General features: G+C 46.2%; 2 protein-coding genes across 2 annotated transcripts in view; both read left to right on the forward strand.

Annotated features, from left to right (window-relative positions):
• LOC140185252 (uncharacterized) overlaps positions 1-26018 on the forward strand; it is a 622887-nt gene that overhangs the window by 188636 nt on the left and 408233 nt on the right. The gene's annotated exons all lie outside the window — the stretch shown is intronic.
• LOC140185503 (probable G-protein coupled receptor 139) lies at positions 11440-13563 on the forward strand. Its single transcript, XM_072238836.1, has 2 exons — positions 11440-11515; positions 12656-13563. The coding sequence occupies exons 1-2, from the start codon at positions 11440-11442 to the stop codon at positions 13561-13563; spliced, it is 984 nt and encodes a 327-aa protein (XP_072094937.1).

Below are 26018 nucleotides of genomic sequence, written 5' to 3' on the forward strand. Positions count from 1 at the left end.
GCAGTGTTATCGATCTCCTGAAGTTCACAGCCTCAGACTGTTCTGTCTGGTTCACCGTCACTTTCACCTTTGATCGGTTTGTCGCCATTTGCTGCCAGAAGCTGAAAACAAAATATTGCACCGGGAAAACTGCGGCTGTGGTTCTAACAACAACCGGCGTACTGTTCTGTCTGAAAAACGTTCCCCGGTCCTTCACATGGGAACCCCGGATGATCATCGCCAATGCACCGTGGTTCTGTAAACTAATGGACAATTATTTCACTGATCCTTCCCATAGTGGGTGGGTTATGATTGGCTCGATACGGTTTTAACTCCATTCCTCCATTTCGCTGGGATCCTGCTGCTCAACGCTCTGACAGTCAGCCACATTTTAGTGGCCAGTCGGGTCCGTAAGGGGCTGAAGGGTCAGAGCAAGGGGGAGAACCGCAGTGACCCGGAGATGGAGAGCAGGAGGAGGTCTGTGGTTTTACTCTTCACCCTCTCCGGCAGCTTCATTCTCCTGTGGATGATACACATTGTGAATGTTATATATTATCAGGTCTCAGGAAGAGGATTCGAAATCAATGACTCTGAATGGATCTTTCGCTACTTCGGATATTCCTTGAGGGATTTCAGCTGCTGCTCGAACACATTTATTTACGCGGTGACTCAGTCGAAATTCAGAGAGCAGGTGATGAGCGCGGTGAAACATCCGGTCACCTTGGTGTTTCAGTTCATTAGTAAAACCGCGACCTGAGCACAAGCCAGAGGCGGCCCCCAGTGTCTCCAGTCCGGGATCCAGCTGCTCACATTCATTGCCTGAGCTCCCTGGTGTTATTCCCGGGCAGATTGTCCCATCGACCGGCAGCTCCCGGACATTAGGATAATGTGTGAGTGGAGGGGCAAAGCACCGTACTGGAGACTCGGTACCTCATTGGCCCTGCCGGATGTCAGTCAAAGAACTACTCTTGAATGTCGCACACACATTCGTCTTTAGATATTTCCATCAATTACAATTCCATCACACCGACCACACGTTCCGACGTTTCCAGAACGTGGGGATGGGGGTAGTGGTGGGGAAGGTGGCCTGTAGGTGGGGCTGGGCTCTATTCTGATGCTGATTTGCTAATCCAATGTCAATCACACCAGTCTCTGTCTTCCTCTGAAACGACTTGCTAACGTGAAGTGATCGAGCGGGGATCGGATGAACGGCGTTTACACGCCAATTAAAGGCGCATTCCCGCCATCAACTGGACTGGCGTGTGGTGTGGAGAATTGGAAAGTAAAACCGTCAAATAAAAAGTAACTAATTTCTATTAAAAACTAACTTCACACCAAACACTGTAGATTGTACGTAATGGAACACAACACTGTGAATTCAATTAAACTCACTTCCGCAACTGAAGGAAGTGTTTAACTGAAAGCTGTCGATCCCCAAAGATTGTAATGAAGTCTGCAGTTAATTTCTTTCCACCTGATATGGTTCACCTTGAAATAGTGTGTGTTCAACTGTTTCACAATGACAAAACCTATCGGACCCAGAATGATGTCTTCCAACACGATATAATGAATAATTAAGCAGAGTATTACCAATTTTAAGTCGTGCCAATATAATTCCTTCCCTTCTTGTTTTATCTCCTTCTCCCTTAGCCACAATGTTTTTATGTGTCCTGTAAAGGAATCTGCCCTTGTGCCCATTATCCCACCAATCTTGCCATAGAAGCCGAATTGTTAACTCTAAAGCCCCCTTAGCTTCTGATCTGTTAACTGGGTGACCTTTATCCATAGTGAACATTTTAACAGCTTTTTCACAACCCGCTCATTCCCCTTAACAGCTCTGTGCGCAGGTACCCAACAGAAGAATGCGTATAAACTTCGAATATGAAACAATGTTTGCAGAGCTTCCAACAGTAAATCTGATCGATTGCTGGAACAAGCTGCTTTAAGACTCATCGAAACCGAAAAGCAATCTGAACAAATTACAACTTACACGGACAACTGAGGCACGAAATAATCACACAGACATTCCCAGTTAAAATGTCTTTTGATTCTTCTTCAACAAATGGTGAACATATCATGATAAATTACTTAATATTCTAATGAACCAACAAACTCTCAGGCATAACAGAATCCTTAGACCTCATTAAAATGTGAAACCTAAAATCAACTAGTCATAGGCAGAACAATATGAGGTTTCAGAGTATGTGACAGTGGGGACACGGGTTAATCCAACAATCCCATCTTCAATACAATATAAGATCCCAGCCACATAAACCTAAAAACATTATTGATGCGATGTTCCCAACAATCTTCTAACAGGATGATATTTCTTTGGCCCCTCAAATTAATCCAACATGTTAACACCAACTGCAACCTCCGCATTGGTAAGGATATTTGTCCCGTTTCAACCAGTAAAGTCGAAAAAGGGAACTACCTTGTTTCACCACAACACAATCATAAATTCTACATTTTGCTTCACATCCAAACATTTTAAATGTTGAAGATCAAGCTGATTCATAAGCCAGACAGCCATAATCAAGAAAACATCTAATTAATCAAAGAGTTTCGTATACCACACCGAGAATACTCACATAGACACCTGAGAATATTTAATGCTCCTTTACATGTATCAATTTTTTTACTGATATGGTGCTTCCATGCAGTTTATAATCCATCCACATGCCTGGTAATATTACCACTGACAGATCGTCAAGCACTTGAACTTCAAGATAGTTTTTGCAGCAATATATAGAGGTACCAAGTAGAGAAGGGGCAATGTTGGATCTCCTGTTAGGGATTGAGATAGGTCAGGTGACAAAGGTATGTTTTGAGGAGCGCTTCGCGTCCAGTGACCACAATGTCATTAGTTTCAATATAATTATGGAGAAGGATAGGACTGGACCCAGAGTTGAGATTTTTGATTGGAAAAAGGTTAACTTCGAGGAGATGCAGAAGGATTTAGTAGGAGGTGATTGGGACAATTTGTTTTATGGGAAGGATGTAACAGAGAAATGGAGGTCGTTTAAAGGTGAAAATTTGAGAGTACAGAATCTTTATGTTCCTGTTAGGTTGAAAGGAAAGATTAAAAGTTTCAGAGAGCCATGGTTTTCGAGGGATATTGGAAACTTGTTTCGGAAAAACTGAGAGATCTACAATAAATATAGGCAGCTTGGAGTAAATGAGGAGGTCGAGGAATATAAAGAATGTAAAAAGAATCTTAAGAAAGAAATTAGAAAAGCTAAAAAGAAGATATGAGGTTGCTTTGGCAAGTAAGGTGAAACTGAATCCAAAGGGTTTCTACAATTAGATTAACAGCAAAAGGATAGTGAGGGATAAAATTGGTCCCTTAGAGAAATAAAGTGGACGGTTATGTGCGGAGCCAAAAGAGATGGGTGAGATTTTGAACAATTTCTTTTCTTCGATACTCACTATGGAGAAGGATATTGAATTGTGTAAGGTTAGGGAAACAAGTAGGAAAGTTATGGAAACTATGATGATTAAAGAAGAGGAAGTACTGGCGCTTTTAAGAAATACAAAAGTGGATAGGTCTCCGGGTCCTAACAAGATATTCCCTCGGACCTTGAGTGAAGTTACTGTGGAAATAGCAGGGGTTCTGACAGAAATATTTAAAATGTCATTACAAACGGGGATGGTGCCGGAGGATTGGCATATTGCTCATGTTGCTCCATTGTTTACATAGAAACGTACATAGAAAATAGGTGCAGGAGTAGGCCATTCGGCCCTTCGAGCCTGCACCGCCATTTATTATGATCATGGCTGATCATCCAACTCAGAACCCCGCCCCAGCCTTCCCTCCATACCCCCTGACCCCCGTAGCCACAAGGGCCATATCTAACTCCCTCTTAAATATAGCCAATGAACTGGCCTCAACTGTTTCCTGTGGCAGAGAGTTCCACAGATTCACCACTCTCTGTGTGAAGAAGTTTTTCCTAATCTCGGTCCTAAAAGGCTTCCCCTCTATCCTCAAACTGTGGCCCCTCGTTCTGGACTTCCCCAACATCGGGAACAATCTTCCTGCATCTAGCCTGTCCAAACCCTTTAGGATCTTATACGTTTCAATCAGATCCCCCCTCAATCTTCTAAATTCCAACGAGTACAAGCCCAGTTCATCCAGTCTTTCTTCATATGAAAGTCCTGCCATCCCAGGAATCAATCTGGTGAACCTTCTTTGTACTCCCTCTATGGCAAGGATGTCTTTCCTCAGATTAGGGGACCAAAACTGCACACAATATTCCAGGTGTGGTCTCACCAAGGCCTTGTACAACTGCAGTAGTACCTCCCTGCTCCTGTACTCGAATCCTCTCGCTATAAATGCCAGCATACCATTCGCCTTTTTCACCGCCTGCTGTACCTGCATGCCCACTTTCAATGACTGGTGTATAATGACACCCAGGTCTCGTTGCACCTCTCCTTTTCCTAATCGGCCACCATTCAGATAATAATCTGTTTTCCTAGTTTTGCCACCAAAGTGGATAACTTCACATTTATCCACATTAAATTGCATCTGCCATGAATTTGTCCACTCATCCAACCTATCCAAGGGTTCTAAGAGTAAATCTAGAAATAGTCCTGACGAAGGGTTTCGGTCTGAAACGTCGACTGCACCTCTTCCTAGAGATGCTGCCTGGCCTGCTGCGTTCACCAGCAACTTTTATGTGTGTTGCTTGAATTTCCAGCATCTGCAGAGTTCCTGTTGTTTGAATTATCGGCCTGTGAGTTTGACGTCAGTGGTGGGTAAATTGATGGAAGGTATTCTTAGAGATGGTATGTATAATTATCTGGATGGACAGGGTCTGATAAGGAACAGTCAACACGAATTTGTGCGTGGAAGGTAATGCTTGACAAATCTTATTGTATTTTTTGAAGACGTTACTAGGAAAGTGACGAGAGTAAAGCGGTGGTTTTTGTCTTTATGGACTCTAGTGAGGCCTTTGACAAGATTCCAGACGGAAGATTAATTAGGAAGGTTCAATCGTTAGGTATTAATATTGAAGTAGTAAAATGGATTCAGCACTGGCTGGATGGGCGACGCCAGGGAGTGCTGGTGGATAACTGTTTGTCAGATCGGAGGCCGGTGACTAGTGGTGTGCCTCAGCGATCTGTACTGGGTCCAATGTTATTTGTCATATACATTAATGATCTGGATCATGGGGTGGTAAATTGGATGAGTAAGTATGCAGATGATACTAAGATAGGTGGAGTTGTGGATAATGAAGTAGGTTTTCAAAGCTTGCAAAGAGATTTAGGCCAGTTACAAGAGTGGGCTGAAAGATGGCAGATGGAGTTTAATGCTGATAAATTTGAGGTGCTACATTTTGGTAGGACCAATCAAAATACGACATACACGGTAAATGGTAGGGCATGAAAGAATGCAGTAGAACAGAAGGATCTAGGAATAATGGTGCATAGTTCCCTGAAGGTGCAATCTCACGTGGATAGAGTGATGAAGAAAGCTGTTCGTATGCTGGTCTTTATAAATCAGAGAGTTGACTATAGGAGTTGGGATGTAATGTTGAAATTGTACAAGGCATTGGTGAGGCCAAATTTGGAGTATTGTGTACAGTTTTGGTCACCGAATTGTAGGAAAGATGTCAACAAAATAGAGAGAGTACAGAGAAGGTTTACTAGATTGTTACCTGTTTTTCATCACCTAAGTTACAGAGAAAGGTTGAACAAGTTGGGTCTTTATTCTTTGGAACGTAGAAGGTTGAGGGGGGACTTGATAGAGGTATTTAAAATTATGAGGGGGATAGATAGAGTTGACGTGGATAGGCTTTTTCCATTGAGAATGGGGGAGATTCAAACAAGAGGACATGAGTTGAGAGTTAAAGGGCAAAAGTTTAGGAGTAACATGAGGGGGAACTTCTTTACTCGGAGCTGTGTGGAACGAGCTTCCAGCAGAAGTGGTTGAGGCAGGTTCGTTGTTGTCGTTTAAAGTTAAATTGGACAGCTATATGGACAGGAAAGGAATTGAAGATTATGGGCTGAGTCATGGTCGGTAGGACTAGGTGAGAAAAGAGTTCGGCACGGACTAGAACGGCGCAGATGACCTGTTTCCGTGCTGTAATTGTTATATGGTTATATAACATTTAAAAGCCTCGCTCTGGGGAAGCTCCAATCAATATTGGAAAATGAAAATTGCACATTACGGCGACCCTGTTATTACTGCACCGTTCCAGAATCTCTCTCCCTATCTGCTCCTCGATGTCCCTGTTACTATTGGGTGGTCTATAAAAACACCCAGAGTTATTGACCCCTTCCGGTTTCTAACTTTCACCCACAGAGACTCGGTAGCATTCCTTCCTTTTCTGCAGCCGTGATACTATCTCCGATCAGCAGGGACACGCCCCCACATCTTTTATCTCCGTCCTTGTCCTTTCCAAACCCTTGCACTCCAAGCAGCCATTCCTGCCCCCAAGCCATCCAGGTCTCTGTAATGGCGACCACATCATAGCTCCAAGTACTGATCCACGCTCTAAGTCTACCCGCTTTGCTCATGATGCTTCTTGCATTGAAGTAGACACATTTCAGTCTCAGCGCATTCCTTTTCCATCACCTGCCTATCCTCCATCTCACAGCCACCCCCATGTACACGTACAGTTATCCCAGAGGAAAAAAGAATCATTTCAAACAGTTCACAAAATAGCTGCTTCTACCTTAAGGAAATAATCGGAACAACGTTCAGTTTAAATGTATTTATAGATTTCTTAATAAAGGATCTGTAAAAAAAAACAATGTTGAGATTATTTACTCCTCCAAATGCACCGACACACGGCATATATTATTAATGGTTCTATAAATGAACAACTTTGAGATTCGTCACAACCCAAATCCACGGGCACCCTCAAATCTTTGCGCACCTACATGCGCCGACACGCACTTAAATCTACATACAGCTCCAAACCTATACGCACACCCATATCTGTGTGGGCTCTTAAATCAACACGCACCCCGACTATCCGTGTGCACACACTCACACAAACTCCTAACTCAGTACACAACACTAAATACCTACACACCCCTAAATCCGCTGACACCCCCACAGGACCATTAGATTATCCCAGAGTAGGACTCATTTCCCACCGTTCGACGAGTAGCTTGGTCACATTTAAATAATAAGGAGAACAGATATCAACGTTCAAGGTGCATTTATTCTTCTATTTCCATAAATCGGACAATTGAGATTTGTTAACCAACCACCCGCACCCCACAACCACCGACAGACCCAAATCCGGTTGCACCCAGAAATATGCGCACAGATCCAAAACAGCACGCGCTCCTCAATACCTGTACAACCCCAAATCAGTGTGCGCCCCAAAATCTGCGCGCACCCTAAAACCGACTGACAACCCCACATGCTTATCAGATTATCCTTGAGCAAAAATAATTTCAAACACTCCACAACCCCACTTGGAGTACTGTGCTCAGTTCTGCTCGCCTCACTACAGGAAGCATATGGAAGCCATGGAAAGGGTGCAGAGGAGATTTACAAGGATGTTGCCTGGATTGGGGAGCATGCCTTATGAAAACAGGTTGAGTGAACTCGGCCTTTTCTCTTTGGAGCAGGGGAGGATGAGAGGTGAACTGATAGAGGTCTATAAGATGATGAGAGGCATTGAACGTGTGGGTCGTCAGAGGCTTTTCCCAGGGCCAAAATAGTTGCCACAAGAGGACACGGGTTTAAGGTGCTGGGGAGGAGCTACAGAGGCGATGTCAGAGGTAAGTTTTTTACAAAACAGAGTGGTGAGTGCGTGGAATGGGCTGCCGGCAACGGTGGTGGAGGCGGATACGATAGGGTCTTTTAAGCGACTTTTGGATAGGTACATGTAGCTTAGAAAAATAGAGGGCTATTGATAAGCCTAGTACTTACTAAGGTAGCGACATGCTAGGCGCAAATTTGTGGGCCGAAAGGTCTGTCTGTGATGTAGGTTTTCTATGTTTCTATGTTTCTAATTTTCGAAAATTGCAGCCTCCAGCTAATGAAAATCAGTAAGAAGAAAGTACGAAACTTAAAGTGCATTTATTCATAAAGTGTCGATAAAAGAAACAATCTTGAGATTTGTAACAACCCCAGATCCACCGAACCCCCAAAGTGCGTGTGCAACCCCACGTGCCCGTGTAACAGCATATTTGAGGACACTTCCGGAATCTGCGCCCATCCCCAAATCCCTGTACATCTACAATCGAGCTGCAAATCCAATATTCACAATTCGTTATCCAAGAGATAAAAAAAATATTTCAAACAGTTCAAAAACACCTTAAAGAAATTGTAAGGACAAAGTGCATTTTAATGTACATTTGAAGATTCATTCATAGACTATCTACAAATGAAACAATTCGTCACCCTTCCAAATGCACCGATGCCATGGAAATCTGTGTGCAGCCACATGGTCGAAGACACGCCCCTAAATCTACGCACATCCTCAATAAGAGTGCACGCAAAATCATAGTGCACCCCAAACCCGCTGACAAACCCACATTGGATTATCTCAGAGAAAGAATCCTTTGCAGCAGTTCTCATAATGGCTGTCTCGTCATGACAAACATTGCAAACATACAAAACAGATCTGTGTGTCGTCTCAAATCCATTTGCACCGCCATGTTCGACAACACTCTCATAAATCTGGGTACACCAAATCCGTGTGAACCCGATATTCAGGAACATACCCCTAAATTTGAGCCAATCCCAAAAGGAGTGCGCGCTCCAATCCCGCTGCCCCGCCGCACATGAACATTAGATGGTCCCTGAGCAAGAATTATTTCAAACAGTTCATAAAATGGCTATCTCAGCATTAAAAATCCGCAAGTAGACCAAAATTGGTGTGCAAGTCTTGATAATTCGAGACACGCAAACCTGCGTGTAACCCCAAATCCGTATGCACCCTATATTCGACAACCCACCTCTAACTCCCTGTGCATTCCCAAATATACGCACATGGTCAAATAACAGCACAACGCAATCCCGCTGTCAACCCCACGTGCACATTGGATTATCCCAGTGGAATAAAAGAATCAAAGAGTGCACAAACCGAGCCATTAAAAAACACGCGCTGAGGTCAAAGTTCAGATTAAATGTATTATTAACGTATCTATAAATGAAGCACATCTGAGATTCGTCACAGCTCAAAATCTGTAGACACCCCGTTGTTGCACTGTGAATGCCTGCAAAACACAAATCTCAGTGTAGTAGAAGGTGACATGTTCGGACTTTAATAGTAAAGTTAATTTCATATTTGAGCAGAAACAGCAACACAGAGACGCAAATGAGCATGGGTCTCACACAGTCCCAGACTCAGTTGTCATACTAAAACACACACCGTCACTCACATACTCACAAACACCATTGGCAGAAGCATAAACACCTGCACAGTAACACACACACACACACACACACACACACACACACACACACACATTCAATGGCATAAACACATAGACAGACAATAACGGATATACACACATTGATAACTGAACATTTTTTCTCCTCCTCTTCAGCTCTCCGTTGAGTTTCATGGCTCTACGGTGTGTTATTATCAACACATACTCACCCCCACCCCACCCAGCTTAGACTGCTGAGATTGTAATGCATGGAGAGGATTCGGGGTGGGTCCTGGTGAGGTTACACGCTGTTATTATTAATACATTCTCAAACACCAGCTTAGAGGGCTGAGTTTTTTGCAGCTATGGAATAGGGTTAGGGTGGGTCCTGGTGAAGTTGCAGGGTGTTATGATTCATCCATACTCGCCACCAGCTTTGCTGAGTTTGCATGCCTTGGAGTAGAATTAGGGGTTTGTCCTGGTGAGGTTGGTGGTGATATTGTTTATTCATCACCACAACAGATATTTACTCGGTGACCCTGTCGGTAGAGACCTTCACACACAAACTAGATCACGAATTTATAATTGGAAGGGCATTGATAACAGTAGGCGATACAACAGAATTTCACAAGCTGTAATGACATAATTTACTCCAATATTCTTGTGTCTGACAAATGACGCCTTTGACGTACATATTTACACTGGAAGCACATATAACTCATGCGACAACTCAGACGGTTCTGACAACTTTTTGAGAGCAACTAATCAACACAAATGATGAAAAGTATCTACGAAGAGAGATCCAAATGCCCACGGTTACTGTTGTGAGGGCTGACACATTGACAGGCAGGGAATGTAGGGAAACCGATCATACAGAGGGAGTTAGGATCCATTGAATGTGACGTCATGATTGGCACAGACACTACGGGCCGAACGGTCTGTTCCTGGGCTTTACCTTTCGCTGTTCCATGTGGATGTAAGACAAACGGAAGGAAGCGACGTTCCTGTTCTCAGAGCAAACATTTGTTTCAATGGTGATGAACATCGACATGTTTCCGACCCAGGACAAAGTTTGATATACCTCTGGCACCCTGAGGAAGGTGAATGATAATCAGGAAAGAGGGATAGATTTCCATTCAAAGCAACACGATAAAACATTAAAGGAACTCAACAGGCCAGGTAGCTTCGATGGAAAAGAGTATTGTCTACGTTTCGGGCCGAAGTCCTTGATCAGGACTTGAAAATAAAAAAAGAATTCAGAGCAGGAAGGCGGGGGAAGGGTAGTGAAAAAGACGTACCGTGTGGTAGGAGATAGGTGACAGCGGGAGTGGGACAGGGGTGAAGATAATTCGTGAAGGAGACAAATGGTTGGAGAAAGAAAAGTCTGATTGGAGAGGGTAGAGGTCATGGCAGAAAGGGAAGGGCGAGAACCACAGGGAGTTGATGGGCAGAGTGAAACGGGAATGGGGGAATGGTGAATGGGCGGGGTGCGCATTAACCGAGGTTAATCAGTGTTCATGGCATCAGGTTGCTACCAATCCAGACGGAAAAAACGTGTTCCTCCTGCATCCTGTGTGCCTCATCACGGCAGTAGACGAGGCCATGGACTGACGTGCAGGAATGAGAATGGGAAGTAGAATTGAAATGTGTGTGTTGATTTGATTTCCAGCATCTGCAAATTTTTTTTGTGCTTGTGGTTAGATTCAGATGAGGTGCGATCGGAATTGGTGCAGAATCAGAGCGGAGCGGCCGTTTTACTCTCAGTCGATCTGCTTTAACAATTCCTCAATTGTTGGACAAAAGTCACACGGTGACAAACAACAGGTGATAATCTGGGTCTGATGGCATTTAGAACAATGTTCCCTTTGCTGGATGAATACTACTCCCAATTTACAGCCCTGAGTACATCACATTATCTATTACTATCTGTCACTGTGGAGAATGCACATGTCTGACGTAATCGGTTTGGAAATAACTTGAAAATGTTTATTTCTCAATCTGTTGAAGTCTGCCCCTGTGGACTCGCTAAATGGTATTAAAAACCCAAGGCTTATGATGCCTTAGCATTTCATTCCGAGAGATCGCCGGTAGTACAGCGGGTCGAATCACTGGGCAGAGGAAATGTCTTCAACGTTGGATAGTTACAGAAGTGTGCAGAAAATTTTGTACGTGTTTATTGCCGTCATTGGAGTTCCTGGTGAGTGACTGGAGTTCATATTTGGTGTTTCTGTGTGTTAATCGGTGTGGACTGTTTATGATCATTTGACAAGCTTCCAACTTGATGACCATTGCACAAATATCCGTCAGAGATATCGAACCTGTCCATTTGAAAGCTGATTTTGCATATTTAATGACAAACGAATCAGATTGTCTGTCCCTCCTCCGCCACAAGCGTTCGACTCGGACGTTTTTTTTCGTGTCTTTAATGACGCCTTTTCCAGAGTAGTCCCAGTGCAGCTCTCTGACTGGATGGGCTTTGATGGGAATTCGTCCAGATTTATATCCGTGTTGGAGAAAGGCACTTTCCCCCGAAGATGGGACTGGGAGGGATTTACATTGTGAAGTTCACTATTTCTGAGGAATTGATCAGATTGACCATCTGGTCCTGTGTTTTACGTTTCCCTTTGGAGACTATGTCAATCGGATTCCACTGCCCGTTGTTCAATAATTGGGTTTGATCACCTCAGTCAGTGTCCACAGACACCCTGAACTGTTTTCCCCAAGTGCACTGCGCTGTAGAATTGATGTAAATCACTTAATTAATTAGTTCAGTAATGGAGCCATCAGCTTTTGTTTACTAAATTGAGCCGGCTTTCCCTTTGAGATCCATCGTAAATTGGGGCATCATTTCATCCTGAAGAAGGGTCTTGGCCCGAAACGGTCAGTGTTTGTTCAATTGCATAGATGTTTCTTGGGCTGCAGAGTTCCCCCAGTAATTTGTGTGTGTTGTTTCCCTCCGGATGCCCCAGGCCCACCTGATGCCGTGTTTCTCGTGGTCTGCTCAGTCACGGCAAAATCAGTGTAACCGGTTCCATCAGCGATGGAATCAGAATTAGCACCGATCACTGTCGTTCATGCAGCTCGGTTTTAGCACCGACGGTTAGTCACACAACGTTTTATTGGCACAGTGAGGAAAACAGTTCAAATATATTGTGATCCGTGTCAGATGTTAGATTTGCAGCCGTTTACACATTCTCGCACTTCTGTTCTTTAGCCGAAACCCGGTCCTGTCTTAATTCCCGGAAAGTCTGCTCAGTAATGCCCAGTGCCTGTTCTCTTGTCTCGCTCTCTGTCTCTGTTTGTCTGTCTGTCTGACTCTCTCTCTCTCTCTCTCTAGTGAATTTACTGGCGATTGTGATCCTGTCCCGGGGAAAGTGCGGCCTCTCTGTCTGCACCACTCGCTACCTGGTGGCCATGGCAGTGGCCGATCTACTGACTATTGTCTTCGAGATCATTTTGTTTCGAATTAAAGAATATTACTTCATGTCCAGTTTTCTAAACATTACCCCCATGTGCAGCATTATCAATGTACTGAGGTACGCAGCCACAGACTGTTCTGTCTGGTTCACCGTCACTTTCACCTTTGATCGGTTTGTCGCCATTTGCTGCCAGAAGCTGAAAATAAAATATTGCACCGGGAAAACTGCGGCTGTGGTTCTGACAACAACCGGCGTGCTGTTCTGTCTGAAAAACATTCCCCGTTACTTCCTCTGGGAACCCAAAATGATCATCGACAATGTGCCGTGGTTCTGTGACCTCAGGGACAAAGTTATCACTGACCCCGGGTGGGTAGCACAGGCTTGGGCGGAGAACGTTTTAACCCCGTTGCTCCCTTTCGCTGGGATCCTGCTGCTCAACGCTCTGACAGTCAGACACATTTTAGTGGCCAGTCGGGTCCGTAAGGGGCTGAAGGGTCAGAGCAAGGGGGAGAACCGCAGTGACCCGGAGATGGAGAGCAGGAGGAGGTCTGTGGTTTTACTCTTCACTCTATCGGGCAGCTTCGTCTTCCTGTGGATGACACTGGTCGTAAATTTCATATATTATCAGGTCAAAGCAATGGGTTTCAATTTCAATGCTTCTGAATGGATATTTCACGATTTCGGCGTTTTGCTGAGGAATTTTAGCTTGTGCACGAACACAGTTATTTACGCAGTGACTCAGTCGAAATTCAGGGAGCAGGTGATCAGCGCGGTGAAATATCCGATCATTTCTGTGCTACAGTTGATTAATAAAGACGCGCCCTGAGCGTAACCCAGATATAGCTTCAATGTATCCAGTCCGGGCTCCGGATCTTCTCATTCACCGTCTCGTCTCCAAGCTATTATTCCGTGGCGGTCGTCTTATTGACCGGGAGCAGCAGTGCTGTGGACCGCGAGAAAATGGAGGGTGATAGGAAAGTGCTTGCAATAGAGAGACGTCTGGGATTGGCTGAGTGGAGTGCTGGAGTGCTTCGTGGGGGCTGAGTAAAGAGAGATTGAGAGATCGTGAAAGATTGTTGCGTGTGTGTGTGAGAGAGAGAGAGAATGAATGTGTGTGTGTGTGAGTCTGTGTGTGTGTGTGTGTCTGTGTGTGTGTGTGTTTGAGAGAGTGCTGAGAAGGTTTACGAAGATGCTGCCAGGAAAAGGTGATCTGTGTTATAGGGAGAAGGTGGCCAGGCATCAAACTCAGCATGCTTGTCACTAAACCCAATCTCATCTTTAACATAGAAACATAGAATTATAGAAAATAGGTGCAGGAGTAGGCCATTCCGCCCCTCGAGCCTGCAGTGCCATTCAGTACGATCATGGCTGATCATCCATCTCAGAACCCTGTACTTGCCTTCTCTCCATACCCCCTGATCCCTTTAGCCACAAGGGCTATATCTAACTCCCTCTTAAATATAGCCAATGAACTGGCCTCAACTGTTTCCTGTGGCAGAGAATTCCACAGATTCACCACTGTCTGTGTGAAGAAGTTTTTTTCTCGTCTCGGTCCTAAAAGGTTTCCCCCTTATCCTCAAACTGCGACCCCTCGTTCTGGACTTCCCCAACATCGGGATCAATCTTCCTGCATCTAGCCTGTCCAATCCCTTTAGAATTGTATACGTTTCAATAACATCCCCCCTCAATCTTCTAAATTCCAGACAGCGTAAGCCTAGCCGATCCAGTCTTTCATCATATGAAAGTCCTGCCATCCCAGGAATCAATCTGATGAACCTTCTTTGTACTCCCTCTATGGCAAGAATGTCTTTTCTCAGATTAGGGGACAAAACCTGCACACAATACTCTAGGTGTGGTCTCACCAAGGCCTTGTACAACTGCAGTTGCACCTCCCTGCTCCTGTACCCGAATCCTCTTGCTATGAATGCCAGAATGCTATGAATGAACTCCTTCACAAACCTGCCCCTATACATAACCTGACTTCTAATACCGCAAACCGCAGTCACCAAACCTAAATCTGTCCTCCCACTGTCATAGTCCGGTCCGTGAAGTCCGCGTTCTGGTTCACGGTCCGCTCCGTGGATGCCGGACTCCGGGTCTTCCGGCTGTCCCTTGTTTCAGTTGGACTTAATCATTGGCACCCGATGCTTGTCTTGGAGATGGGAATATAAGCGGTCCTGGGATTAAACCTCCAACATGTGTCTGGAGCCACGCCTACAAGCTGTGTCTAGAGCGTCGCCTGCAACCTGTGTCTGGAGCGTCACCTGCAACCTGTGTCTGGAGCGTCACCTGCAACCTGTGTCTGGAGCGTCGCCTGCAACCTGTGTCTGGAGCGTCGCCTGCAACCTGCGTCTGGAGCGTCGCCTGCAACCTGTGTCTGGAGCGTCGCCTGCAACCTGCGTCTGGAGCGTCGCCTGCAACATGCGTCTGGAGCGTCGCCTGCAACATGCGTCTGGAGCGTCGCCTGCAACATGTGTCTGGAGCGTCGCCTCCAACATTCGTCTGGAGCGTCGCCTACAACCTGCGTCTGGAGCGTCGCCTGCAACATGCGTCTGGAGCGTCGCCTGCAACCTGTGTCTGGAGCGGCGTCTGCAACCTGTGTCTGGAGCGTCGCCTGCAACCTTGTCAAGTTCAACCACCGGAGCGAGACCAGAGCCTTGCTGCGTCAAGATAAGGAACTGTCTATCGTTGAGTTGGAACCGTCTCTGTGTCCATCTCTTCGCTAAGTAGGTCAACCCGTTCGCTGTTACCTTAGTGTTGGGAATCGTCTCTGTGTCCACGCCTTCGCTAGGTAGATCTGGCCGTTTGCCGTGACCTAGTACTAGGAACGGTTTCGTTGGGTTCAGCATTCTGTGTATGAGTCCCGTCTCCACATCCTGTTCCCAAGGAGGGGTCCCGGCTTTGTGTTCCATGTTCTTGTCTCTCAAGTCCAAGGCTCCCTGTTCCCGCTCTCTGGGCCGTGTTCCTATCCTCACCAAGACTAAGTCAAGGCTTCAGGGTTTGTGTTCAGAGGTTCCTGTCTCCCAAGACCACGTCATGTCTTTTCCCAGTTCCTGAGATCGAGTCCGAATCAAGACCCAGGGTCTGGGTCCTTGTCCAGTCTCTGGCTTGGGGTCAGAACCCAAGCCTTGTCATGTCCTCACCTCGAGGAAACCAAGCCTCGAGGAATCAAAGCCACGAAGAACCCACGCCACGAAGAACCCAAGCCTCGAGGAACCAAAGCCATGTCCAGTCCTATAGCCACGACATGTCCTCGCCTAGTTCCGGGGTCCGAGCCCGAGTCGAGACCCAGGCTCTGGGTCCCTGTCGAGTTTCTGGCTTGTAGTCGAAACCCAGGCTCCTACTTACCAGTTCCTTGTCCTGGTAACGCTTGGCTAGCCAATGTCTTAGCCCAGGTCTGTGTTCTTGTCCCAGCTTCTAGTCTGCATCCAGCTCCTCGTCCCTAACTCCAGTCTCTAGTCCTGTTCTATTCCTAGTACTTCAGTGTCTGTGTCCTGCATTTAGATCCGCACTCAGCGCCTCCTATTTTGACTGAACGAACCAGCCATGCATGGACCCAGCAACGCAGACACTGTCCTCTAACTCTCGTCATCCTGGGTTCCCTCCTGACTGAATACCACCCACTCACCCGGGTAGTCCTTAGTCCTGGAGAGCCGGGTTTGGTCGCCCGGAGGCTCCCATGGGGGGCGCGGGGTGGTACTTTCTTGGTCTGGTACGTGATGTCCGAGTTCCTGTTCACGGTCCGGTCCATAGCTGCAGACTCCGGGTCTTCCGGCTGTCCCTTGTTGAAGTTGGGCTTATTCGTAGGCACCTAATGCTCGTTTGGGGGCTGAGAATATAAGTGGCCCTGGGTTCGAGTGTGGTTGCTGGTTCGTCTCGTCAGTATCCCGTCCTCGCTTCCGTGGGGTAAGTCAGGCCGGCTTTGCCGTGACCCTGCGGCTGGATATGTCCCTTCCTGTCCCGGTCTCCGTTGGGTAAGCCAGGCCGTCTTTGCCTTTACCCTGAGGCTGGACTGTTCCCTCCCCTTCCCCATCCTTCTGACGCCTCGCCTGCTACATTCGCCTGGAGCCTCGCCTGCTACCTTCGCCTGGAGCCTCGCCTGCTACCTTCTCCTGGGCCTCGCTTGCTACATTCGCCTGGGGTCTCGCCTGCTACCTTCGCCGGCAACCTTGTGAAGTTCAACTACCGGAGCGAGACCGGAGCCTTGCTGTGGAAGATAAGGAAATGTCTATCGTTGAGTTGGAACTGTCTCTGTGTCCACACCTTCGCTAGGTAGATCCGGCCGTTTACCGCTACCGAGTGTTTGGAACTGTCTCGTCGTGTTCAGATTTCTGTGTATGAGTCCCGGCCCTACGTCCTTTTCCCATGGAACCGTCCCGGCTTTGTTTTCTGCTTTCCTGTCTGCCAAGACCAAGGCTCTGTATTCTGCGTTTCTGTCTGCCAAGAACAAGGCTCTGTATTCTGCGTTTCTCTCTGCCAAGACCAAGGCTCTGTATTCTGCGTTTCTGTCTGCCAAGACCAAGGCTCTATGCTCTGCGTTCCTCTTCTCCCTCGACCAAGGCTCTGCGTTCCTGTTCTCCCTCGACCAAGTCAAGGGTTCATGTTCTCGTCTTGTCCATGTGCCTTGTCCAGCCCAGGAGTAGCTCGCCCAGTCCGGTGCTGGGGTTCCCTCGTCCTGTCTAGGAGTCTCTCGTCCTTTCCGAGCCACGTCCAAGAACCTTGTCATGTCCAAGCCACGTCAAAGAGATTCGTTCTGTCCATATCAAGCCTTTGCGTTCTCGTCCTGTCCATGTGCCTCGTCCTGTGCAGGAGTTCCACCTCCTGTTCTGTAGACACGTCCGTTCCTTGCCAAGATCCTCGTCCAGAGTCCTTGCCTTGACCTGGCTTTCGGTTCCGAGTCAAGACCCAGGTTCTGGGTCCTTGTCCAGCCTCTGGTTCTGGAGTTACGTGTCACTAGTCTAGGCTCCTTGGTCCTAGTTCCTTGTTCGGGTTCAGTGTTTTTTGTCCATGTCCTAGCCCAGGCCCCTGCATCCTAGTCTCGTCCAGGGCCTGTGTCAATGTCAGCGTCCTTTCTTCCCCACTTCCCTTGCTTTCTTTACACTCCGAGTCCTGTTCCTAGTACTTCAGTGTCTGTGTCTGGCATTTCGGTCCGCTCCCACCGCCACCCTTATGACAATCCCATCCCAACCCCCGAATCCTAATCTGCACTGTAACTTCCTACGTTACCGCCCCTTATCCTAATATGAAAACTAACTTTCAAACATCCCATTCCATAAATCCTAAACTGAATTCTAAATCCCTTCATCACTGCCCCTAACCTTAATCTGACAATCAACACCTCACATTTCTGAACCTAAACTCTAATCTAATCTGACCTCCAGCACCACTCTTCCCTTTCCATAAACGCTAACCAGACAGCTAGCCCACCACAACCATGTACCCTATCGCCAATCTGACCGCTACCTCCCACATCCCTGATCTTGAAAATAATAAGACCTCCAGCCCAGCCACATTCCCATCCCGAAACGGAAATGAGACCTGAAACACTGCACATGCATGACCATAAATCATAATCTGAAATCTAAATCGGCAGATCCCTGTACCTTAAGTCTCCCTAAGAGACATAGATAGTTTAAGGGAATGGGCAAAGAAGTGGCAAATGAAACACAATGTTGGAAAGTGTATGGCCATACACTTCGGTGGAAAAAATAAACGGGCAGACTATTATTTAGATGGAGAAAGAATTGAAAATGAGGAGATGCAAAGGGACTTTGAGTCCTTGTGCAGGATACCCTAAAGGTTAACCTCCAGGTTGAGTGGGTGCTAAAGAAGGCAAATGGAACGTTGGCATTCATTTCTGCAGGTACAGAATATAAGAACAGGGATGGGATGTTGATGCTGTACAAGGCATTCCTCAGACCACACTTAGAGTATTATGTGCAGTTTCGGGCTCCTTATTTTAGAAATGTTATACTGACATTGGAGAGGATTAAAAGAGAGCATTCCCGATAATGATTCCAGGAATGAACGGTTTACCGTATGAGGAACGTCTGGCAGCCCTTGGCCTGTATTCGCTGGAGTTCAGGAGAATGAGGAGGTATCTCATAGAAACATTACAAATTTTAAAAAGCCTGAACAGATTAGATATAACAAAGTTCCCCCCCCCCCCCCAATGGTAAGGGAGTCCAGAACATGAAGGTACGACTTCAGGGTTGTAGGATGTCCATTTAGAATAGAGATGCGGAGAAATTGCTTTAGTCGGGGGGTGGTAAATCTGTGGTAATTGTTGCCTCGAGCGGCAGGACATTGGGTGCATTTGAGGCAGAGATAGATAGGTTTTTATCAGCCAGGGCATCAAAGGGCATGGGAAGAAGGCAGGGGTGTGGGGATAACTGGAAGAATTGCATCATCCATAATTTAATGGGGGAGCCGACTCGACGGGACAAATGCCCTACTTCTGTTCCTATATCTTATGGTCTTCCGGTCTCTAAATCCTAATCTGAACTAACTCTCATGCATGGGCCAGAGGAAAGTGGCAGGATTGCGTGATACTGAATCTCGGGTGAAGAGATCAAGAAGGATAAGAGCGATGATTTTCTCACTACCCGCATTATCACAACCAAGCCAAACAGTGACATGTTCTTCATCTTCCTGGTCCACGAAACGCCCGTGAAAATGCCCGTGAGAATGCAAGAAGGCGAGAGGGATCCTATTAGTTAAGCTGGAGCCAGAGAAAACAAGTCACCACTAAACTCTAATTGACAGGGTGCAGTGACACTGAATCTCCAGTAAACCCTGTCAATTTAAAAAAGGAGATCCCACACACCCAGATGCAAAATAAAGATGACTGTAAATTTAAAACAGGTAAATTTACATCTCACTTTGAGATGAAGTATTACTAGGCCTCTAAGCATTTTTCTACCTAATTTGTTAAATAAAATCAGATTAATAAGTCTGAAACCCGTTAAACTAGAGATGACATGGTTTTCATTATCTTTATCCATGGGAATATCACAAGCCTGGCCTGATCAACCCTGCTGGGTCGCCCTGGTGCAGATGTCTACTGATTAAGGACCTGAATTACCCTAAGACTCCACTTTACATTACTGATGACGCGTTCGAATACACACCGGGTTAATTAAGACAAATGTTGTTAGACCAGTTTAATGAAAGGAGTGGGACAGGTTTTTTTTTTTTCACAACCCTATCTGCCAGAGCCCCTCATTCCGCCCAAAACTAAACTCCGCAACCCTGTCTCCCCTAGCCTCAGATGTGCATCCCCAACCTTACCATTAACGCTAATACTAACGTCCAAGTCCACACAATCCAAATATCCCGGACTGCAGCCCGAATAAAGCTGGGCACAGCCTCACGAACAAGCTCACTTTATACAAGGTCTCACCCATCCCGCTCTCTCCCCACGTGGAGGCTGCATCTCCATCTCCCAACCTTACCCATAAACTAACACCTACTCCCCTCCTACACACCCGCATAAAACCTAACCCACTGCACGACACTCATACCCTACAATCCAACATCATCCTCCACTTCAATCACAAGTCGTAATCCTATCACCTCAGCACATTCGTAAACATAAACCTGAAAATTTGTGTGAAGACGAGGAAGATCCCAATAAGACAGTGGTCAAATGTGGGCCAGAGCAAAGTGGCAGGGTTGAGTGACACTGAATATTGAGAGACGAAATCAAGAAGCACAAGAGCGAAGATTTTCCGTCAACACATATAAAAGTTGCTGGTGAACGCAGCAGGCCAGGCAGCATCTCTAGGAAGAGGTAGAGTCGACATTTCGGTCCGAGACCCTTCGTCAGGACTAACTGAAAGAAGATCTAGTAAGAGATTTGAAAGGCGGAGGGGGAAGGGGAGATCCGAAATGATAGGAGAAGACAGGAAGGGGATGGATGGAGCCAAGAGCTGGACAGTCCATTGGCAAAATGGATATGAGAGGATCCTGGGCAGAAGGCCTAGGGAGAAAGAAAAGGTTTTCCTTCTGCCCGCATAAGCCCAACATAACTATTACACTGTGGTGAGCAGGTGGGAACAGACAAATGGTTTATGTTTTACTCGACACATGGAACATGGAAGAGTACAGTCAGGAACAGGGCATTCAGCCCACAATGCTGTGCCGAGCCAGCTCAAAAGCAAATCAAAATACCCAAATACTAATCCTTCCTACCTACATCATGTTCATATCCCTCAACTTCCTGACATCCATTTGCCTATCCAAAGCGTCTCTTCAGAACCTCTCATGAATTTACTTCTACCACCTTACCAGCCATCCACGAGTCTCTGAATAAAATTATAGGTTTACACACAGAAGACAGAGTTTAGTGAACGAAGCGACTGATTGGAGCCGGAATCCTGTAATTAGAGGTGTTCTGTAGGGATCTGTACTGGGAGCTCTGCTGTTTGTGATGCATATAAATGACCTGGATGAAGATGCAAATGGGTGGGTTGGTAAATTTGCCGATTATACCAAGACTTGTGGAGCTTTGGATTGTGCAGAAGACTGGCAACGAATACAGAATGATATATATTATTTGTAGATAAGGGCTGAGCAATGGCAGGTGGGAGTTAACTATGATAAATGCAAGGAGATAACACATTGTTAAAGGCAAGATCCTTATCAGTGTTGCTATTCAAAGAGATCTTGGGATCCAAACCAATATCTCGTTGAAAGTGGCTGTACAGGTTGATGTGGTGGTTACGAAGGCTTCTGGAATTTATGCTTTTGGTAGACTAGAAACTGAGTTCAAAAGTCATGATACTATGCTGCACCTGTATAAAACTCTGGTTATGCCACATCCGGAGTATTGGACAGGTTCTGATCACAATAAGAAGGATGTTGCGGTTTTGGAGACGGTGAAAAAGAGATTTTCCAGGATGCTGCCTGGTTCAGAGGACATGTGCTATTACGAGAGTTCGGATAAACTTGGGTTGTTTCGTTTGGAGCGTCGGAAGTTGAGGAGATATTTTATGGAGGTTTATAAGATTATGAGAGGCACAGATAGAGTTGACAAAATGTATCCGTTTACCAGGGTTGAAATGACTAATACCAGAGGGCATGCATTGAAGGTGAGAGGGGATAGGTTCAAGGAGAATGAGAGGGGTGTACGCGTATTTGGAGATGAGCGCAGATTCGAGAGTGTCAGCAGATCCTGGGTTGTGATGAATATAAAAATTGTACAATTTATACTTACGTTGATTATAAATATACTTTGAACTTTTAACTTCGCTCTTGCCATGTGCTTGAAGATGGAGGAGGCCATTTTAAAAGACGGCGCTTGCAGCCCTCCATTTTGAGATCACTTTGTTCTGATTCTTGCCCTGGGATAATCTGATGTGGATTTGGGGTATCACCCGATAAGGATGTGTGCGCTCTTGCGGATGCTGATAGATTCGGATTGTGGGCTGATATGGAGTGTCCATGGATATATAGGTATCGGCCTGTTTGGGGGGTGTCGGAAGATGAGGAGCTTAGAACAGTAATGAAGCTTCTCCAACTCTCTTGGCTCTCGGCTGAAACCAGTTTTAGTGTTGGTCCTGGCGGTGGTCACAACTTCCATTATCGTGTCAGTCGCTTCCACTCGGTTTCGCTAGTGAGCTCTGCAAGTTCCTGGTGGAGACAGAGGAATACCGGCGCACACGAATGCTGGAGGATTCTTCATTGCTGTTTCTGTGACTATTCTGTTTGGCCAGTCCGGATTGCTAGCACTGAGCGAAACTCTCAACAAATATTTAGTCAGAAAGCGATTGGAAGTTATTCTAAGGAACCGGCTATATACGTAACTAGAGAGCCAGTGACTGATTAGGGATAGTCAACACGGCTTTGCGCGTGGTACGTCCATGTCTAATCAAACTTACAGAGTCTTTGAAGGTGTTTACTGAGAAATCTGGTGGAAGAAAGGCAGTGGGTGTGTTCTACAGGTAATTTAGCAAGGCCATTGACAAGCTCCCTTGGTACAGAGGTTGCGTCGCTAGGCATTCAGAATGAGGTAGACAGAATTGGAGGAGACAAAGTGCGGAACTAAATAGTCGCCTCTCTGACTGGAAGCCTGTGACCTGTGGAGAGGCGCAGAGATGTTGTCGTTTGTCATCCATATCAACAAACTGAACGATAATGTGATAAACTGCATCAAATTTGTGGATGTCATCCAGATTGCGTTGTATAGTAGACACACAGAAAGGCTGTCAATTTTTCCCGGGGATTTGGACTAGATGGAAAAATGGGCTGAAACATTGCAGCTGAATTTTAATACAGACTAGTGTAAGATGTTACACTTTGAGTGGACAAATCAGGTGATCATTTGGGCAACGGGGAATGCGGTAGGAGAGAGGGATCTAGGAATACAGATTCATAATGACTTGACTGTGGTGTCACAGGTAGGCAGGGTGGTATAGAGAGCTTTTGGCACATTGACATTCATAAATCGAAGTTCTGAGTACAGACATGGTATGGTATGTCGAAACTGTGTCAGATGTGGCGAGCCTCATTTGTGTAGCCTTTGTTACCTACCTTGAGGGAAATATTAATATGATTGAAAGAGTGCAGAGAGATTTACAGGAATGTTGCTGGGAATTGAGCGCCTGAGTTGTAGGGAAAGGTTGAGTAGGTTAGGAGTTTTTTTCCCTGGAGCTTAGGAAAATGATGGGAGATTGTAGACAGATCCGCACGCTCTGACAAACCGACGTGCTCCCCAAACCCGCTGATACCCCAAATTTACTCACTGCCGTAATCCGTGCACAATCTAATATCCACGCGCCCCCCCGATTCCGTGTGCAGACTCAAGTACACAAGCACCCGATATCCAAGCGTAATGACAATTCCACGTGCATTCGCAAACCCGCTGACTCCCCGCTCCCAAATCAGCCTATACACCGAAATAAGTGTGCAACCCCAAATACACACGCACGTACCTGTCCGAAACGCATTTTCTTGCAGGTTATACATGGAGAACCCTCGGGGTGAAGCGTTTGTCCTCAGATGCCCTTTCCAGTTCCCCTTTCACCTTAAACCTGTGCCCTGAGGTTTTCGGCTACACGACTCAGGGGAAAAGACCGTGACAGCCAGCTCATTAATTCCCCTTATATAGCTGGTTTATTAGGTGGCTGGCTCTGTCCGTCATCAATCAGGGCAGCAAACGCATGAACTGGGATTTTATGAAGCTCTAACATCAGAACGGGTCACGCTGTTTCTGACGTGCCTTCTTCAGTGTGAAGCTAAGACGATATGTGGATTAACTTTGGGAGTAAAATCGAGCTGTAGAAATGATCAATGCTGATCCCGATTCCAATTACTGATGGGTCCGGTTTCAATGATTTAACTGTGACTGTATCTGGAAGCAGCCGAGGAGGAACGCAGAGCGCACATCAAATGCTGGAGGAACTCAGCATGTTAGGCAGCATCCATTGAAATGAGCAAACACTCAGCATTCCGCGGCGAGACCCTCTCGAGTACGAAGCTGTGCCCCAGTTTACGGCCGGTCTGAGAGGGAAAGTAGGGACAACTTAGCAACCTGAGACTCAGTGACTACGTTGCTGAAAGAATTCTAACACACGTCAGCAGATCCTTGGTTCACGTAATGGAACACAATTATTGACCAACAGACAGTGGACTCTGACCGTGACATACACCACCGGACACTTGAAACACAAGACCAGAGATTCACTCTGAAAAATACCTCAGAACCAGTGAATTCAATGTAAACCCGTCCCAGTCACAACTTCCTGGGGGCCTGACCTCAGCTTGTGGAAAACTCCGGGCAAATTCCAACTAAAAACATAGAACATCGAACATAGAATAGTACAGCACAGTGCAGGCCCCTCGGCCCACAATGTTGTGCCGACCCTCAAACCCTGCCTCCCATATAAGCCCCCAACTTATATTCATCCATATACCTGTTCAGTAGTCTCTTAAACTTCAGTATTGTATCTGCCTCCACCACTGACTCAGGCAGTGCATTCCACGCACCAACCACACTCTGAGTATAAAACCTTCCTCCAATATCCCCCTTGAACTTCCCACCCCTTACCTTAAAGCCATGTCCTCTTGTATTGAGCAGTGGTGCCCTGGGGAAGAGGCGCTGGCTATCCACTCTATCTATTCCTCTTATTGTCTTGTACACCTCTATCATGTCTCCTCTCATTCTCCTCTCCAAAGAGTACAGCCCTAGCTCCCTTATTCTCTGATCATAATGCATACTATCCAAACCAGGCAGCAAACTGGCAATTCTCCTCTGTACCCTTTCCAATGCTTCACCATCCTTCCTACAGTGAGGCGACCAGAAGTGGACACAATACTCCAAGTGTGGCCTAATCAGAGTTTTACAAAGCTGCATCATTACATCGCGACTCTTAAATTCTATCCCTCGACTTATGAAAGCTAACACCCCATAAGCTTTCTTAACTCCCCTATCCACCTGTGAGGCAATTTTCAGGCATCTGTGGACATGTACCGCCAGATCACTCTGCTCCTCCACACTACCCAGTATCCTGCCATTTACTTTGTACTCAGCCTTGAAGTTTGTCTTTCCAAAGTGTACCACCTCACAATTCTCCGGGTTGAACTCCATCTGCCACTTCTCAGCCCACTTCTGCATCCCAACAATGTCTCTCTGCAACCTTTTCCAATCCTCTACGCTATCTACAACACCACCAACCTTTGTGTCGTCTGCAAACTTGCCAACCCACCCTTCTACCCCAACATCCAGGTCGTTAATAAAAATCACGAGAAGGAGAGGTGCCAGAACAGTTCCTTGTAGGACACCACTCGTCACAATCCTCCAAGCTGAATGTACTCCCGCCACCACGACCCTCTGCCTTCTGCAGGCAAGCCAATTCTGAATTAACCTGGACAAACTTCACTGGATCCCCTGCCTTCTGACTTTCTGAATAAGCCTACCGTGTGGAACCTTGTCAAATGCCTTACTGAAATCCATATAGATCATATCCACTGCACCACCCTTATCTATATGCCTGGTTACCTCCTCAAAGAACTCTATCAGCCTTATTAGACATTATGTGCCCTTCACAAAGCCATGCTGACCGTCCCTGATCAGACCATGATTCTCTAAATACCCATAGATCCTATCTGTAAGAATCGTTTCCAACAGCTTTCCCACCGCAGACGTAATGCTCAATGGTCTATAATGACCCGGACTATGCCTACTACCTTTTTTTGAACAAGGGGACAACATTCACCTCCCTCTAATCCTCCGGTACCATTCCCATGGACAACGAGGACATAAAGATCTTAGCCAGAGGC

Source organism: Mobula birostris, chromosome 20, assembly GCF_030028105.1.
Source record: "Mobula birostris isolate sMobBir1 chromosome 20, sMobBir1.hap1, whole genome shotgun sequence".
NCBI lineage: Eukaryota > Metazoa > Chordata > Chondrichthyes > Myliobatiformes > Myliobatidae > Mobula > Mobula birostris.

Bases quoted from the DNA above. Each gene is read 5' to 3' on its own strand.
- LOC140185503 (XM_072238836.1), top strand. From the start codon at position 11,440: ATGTCTTCAACGTTGGATAGTTACAGAAGTGTGCAGAAAATTTTGTAC. The intron at 11,516-12,655 runs GTGAGTGACTGG...CTCTCTCTCTAG, and splicing joins TGCCGTCATTGGAGTTCCTG to TGAATTTACTGGCGATTGTG.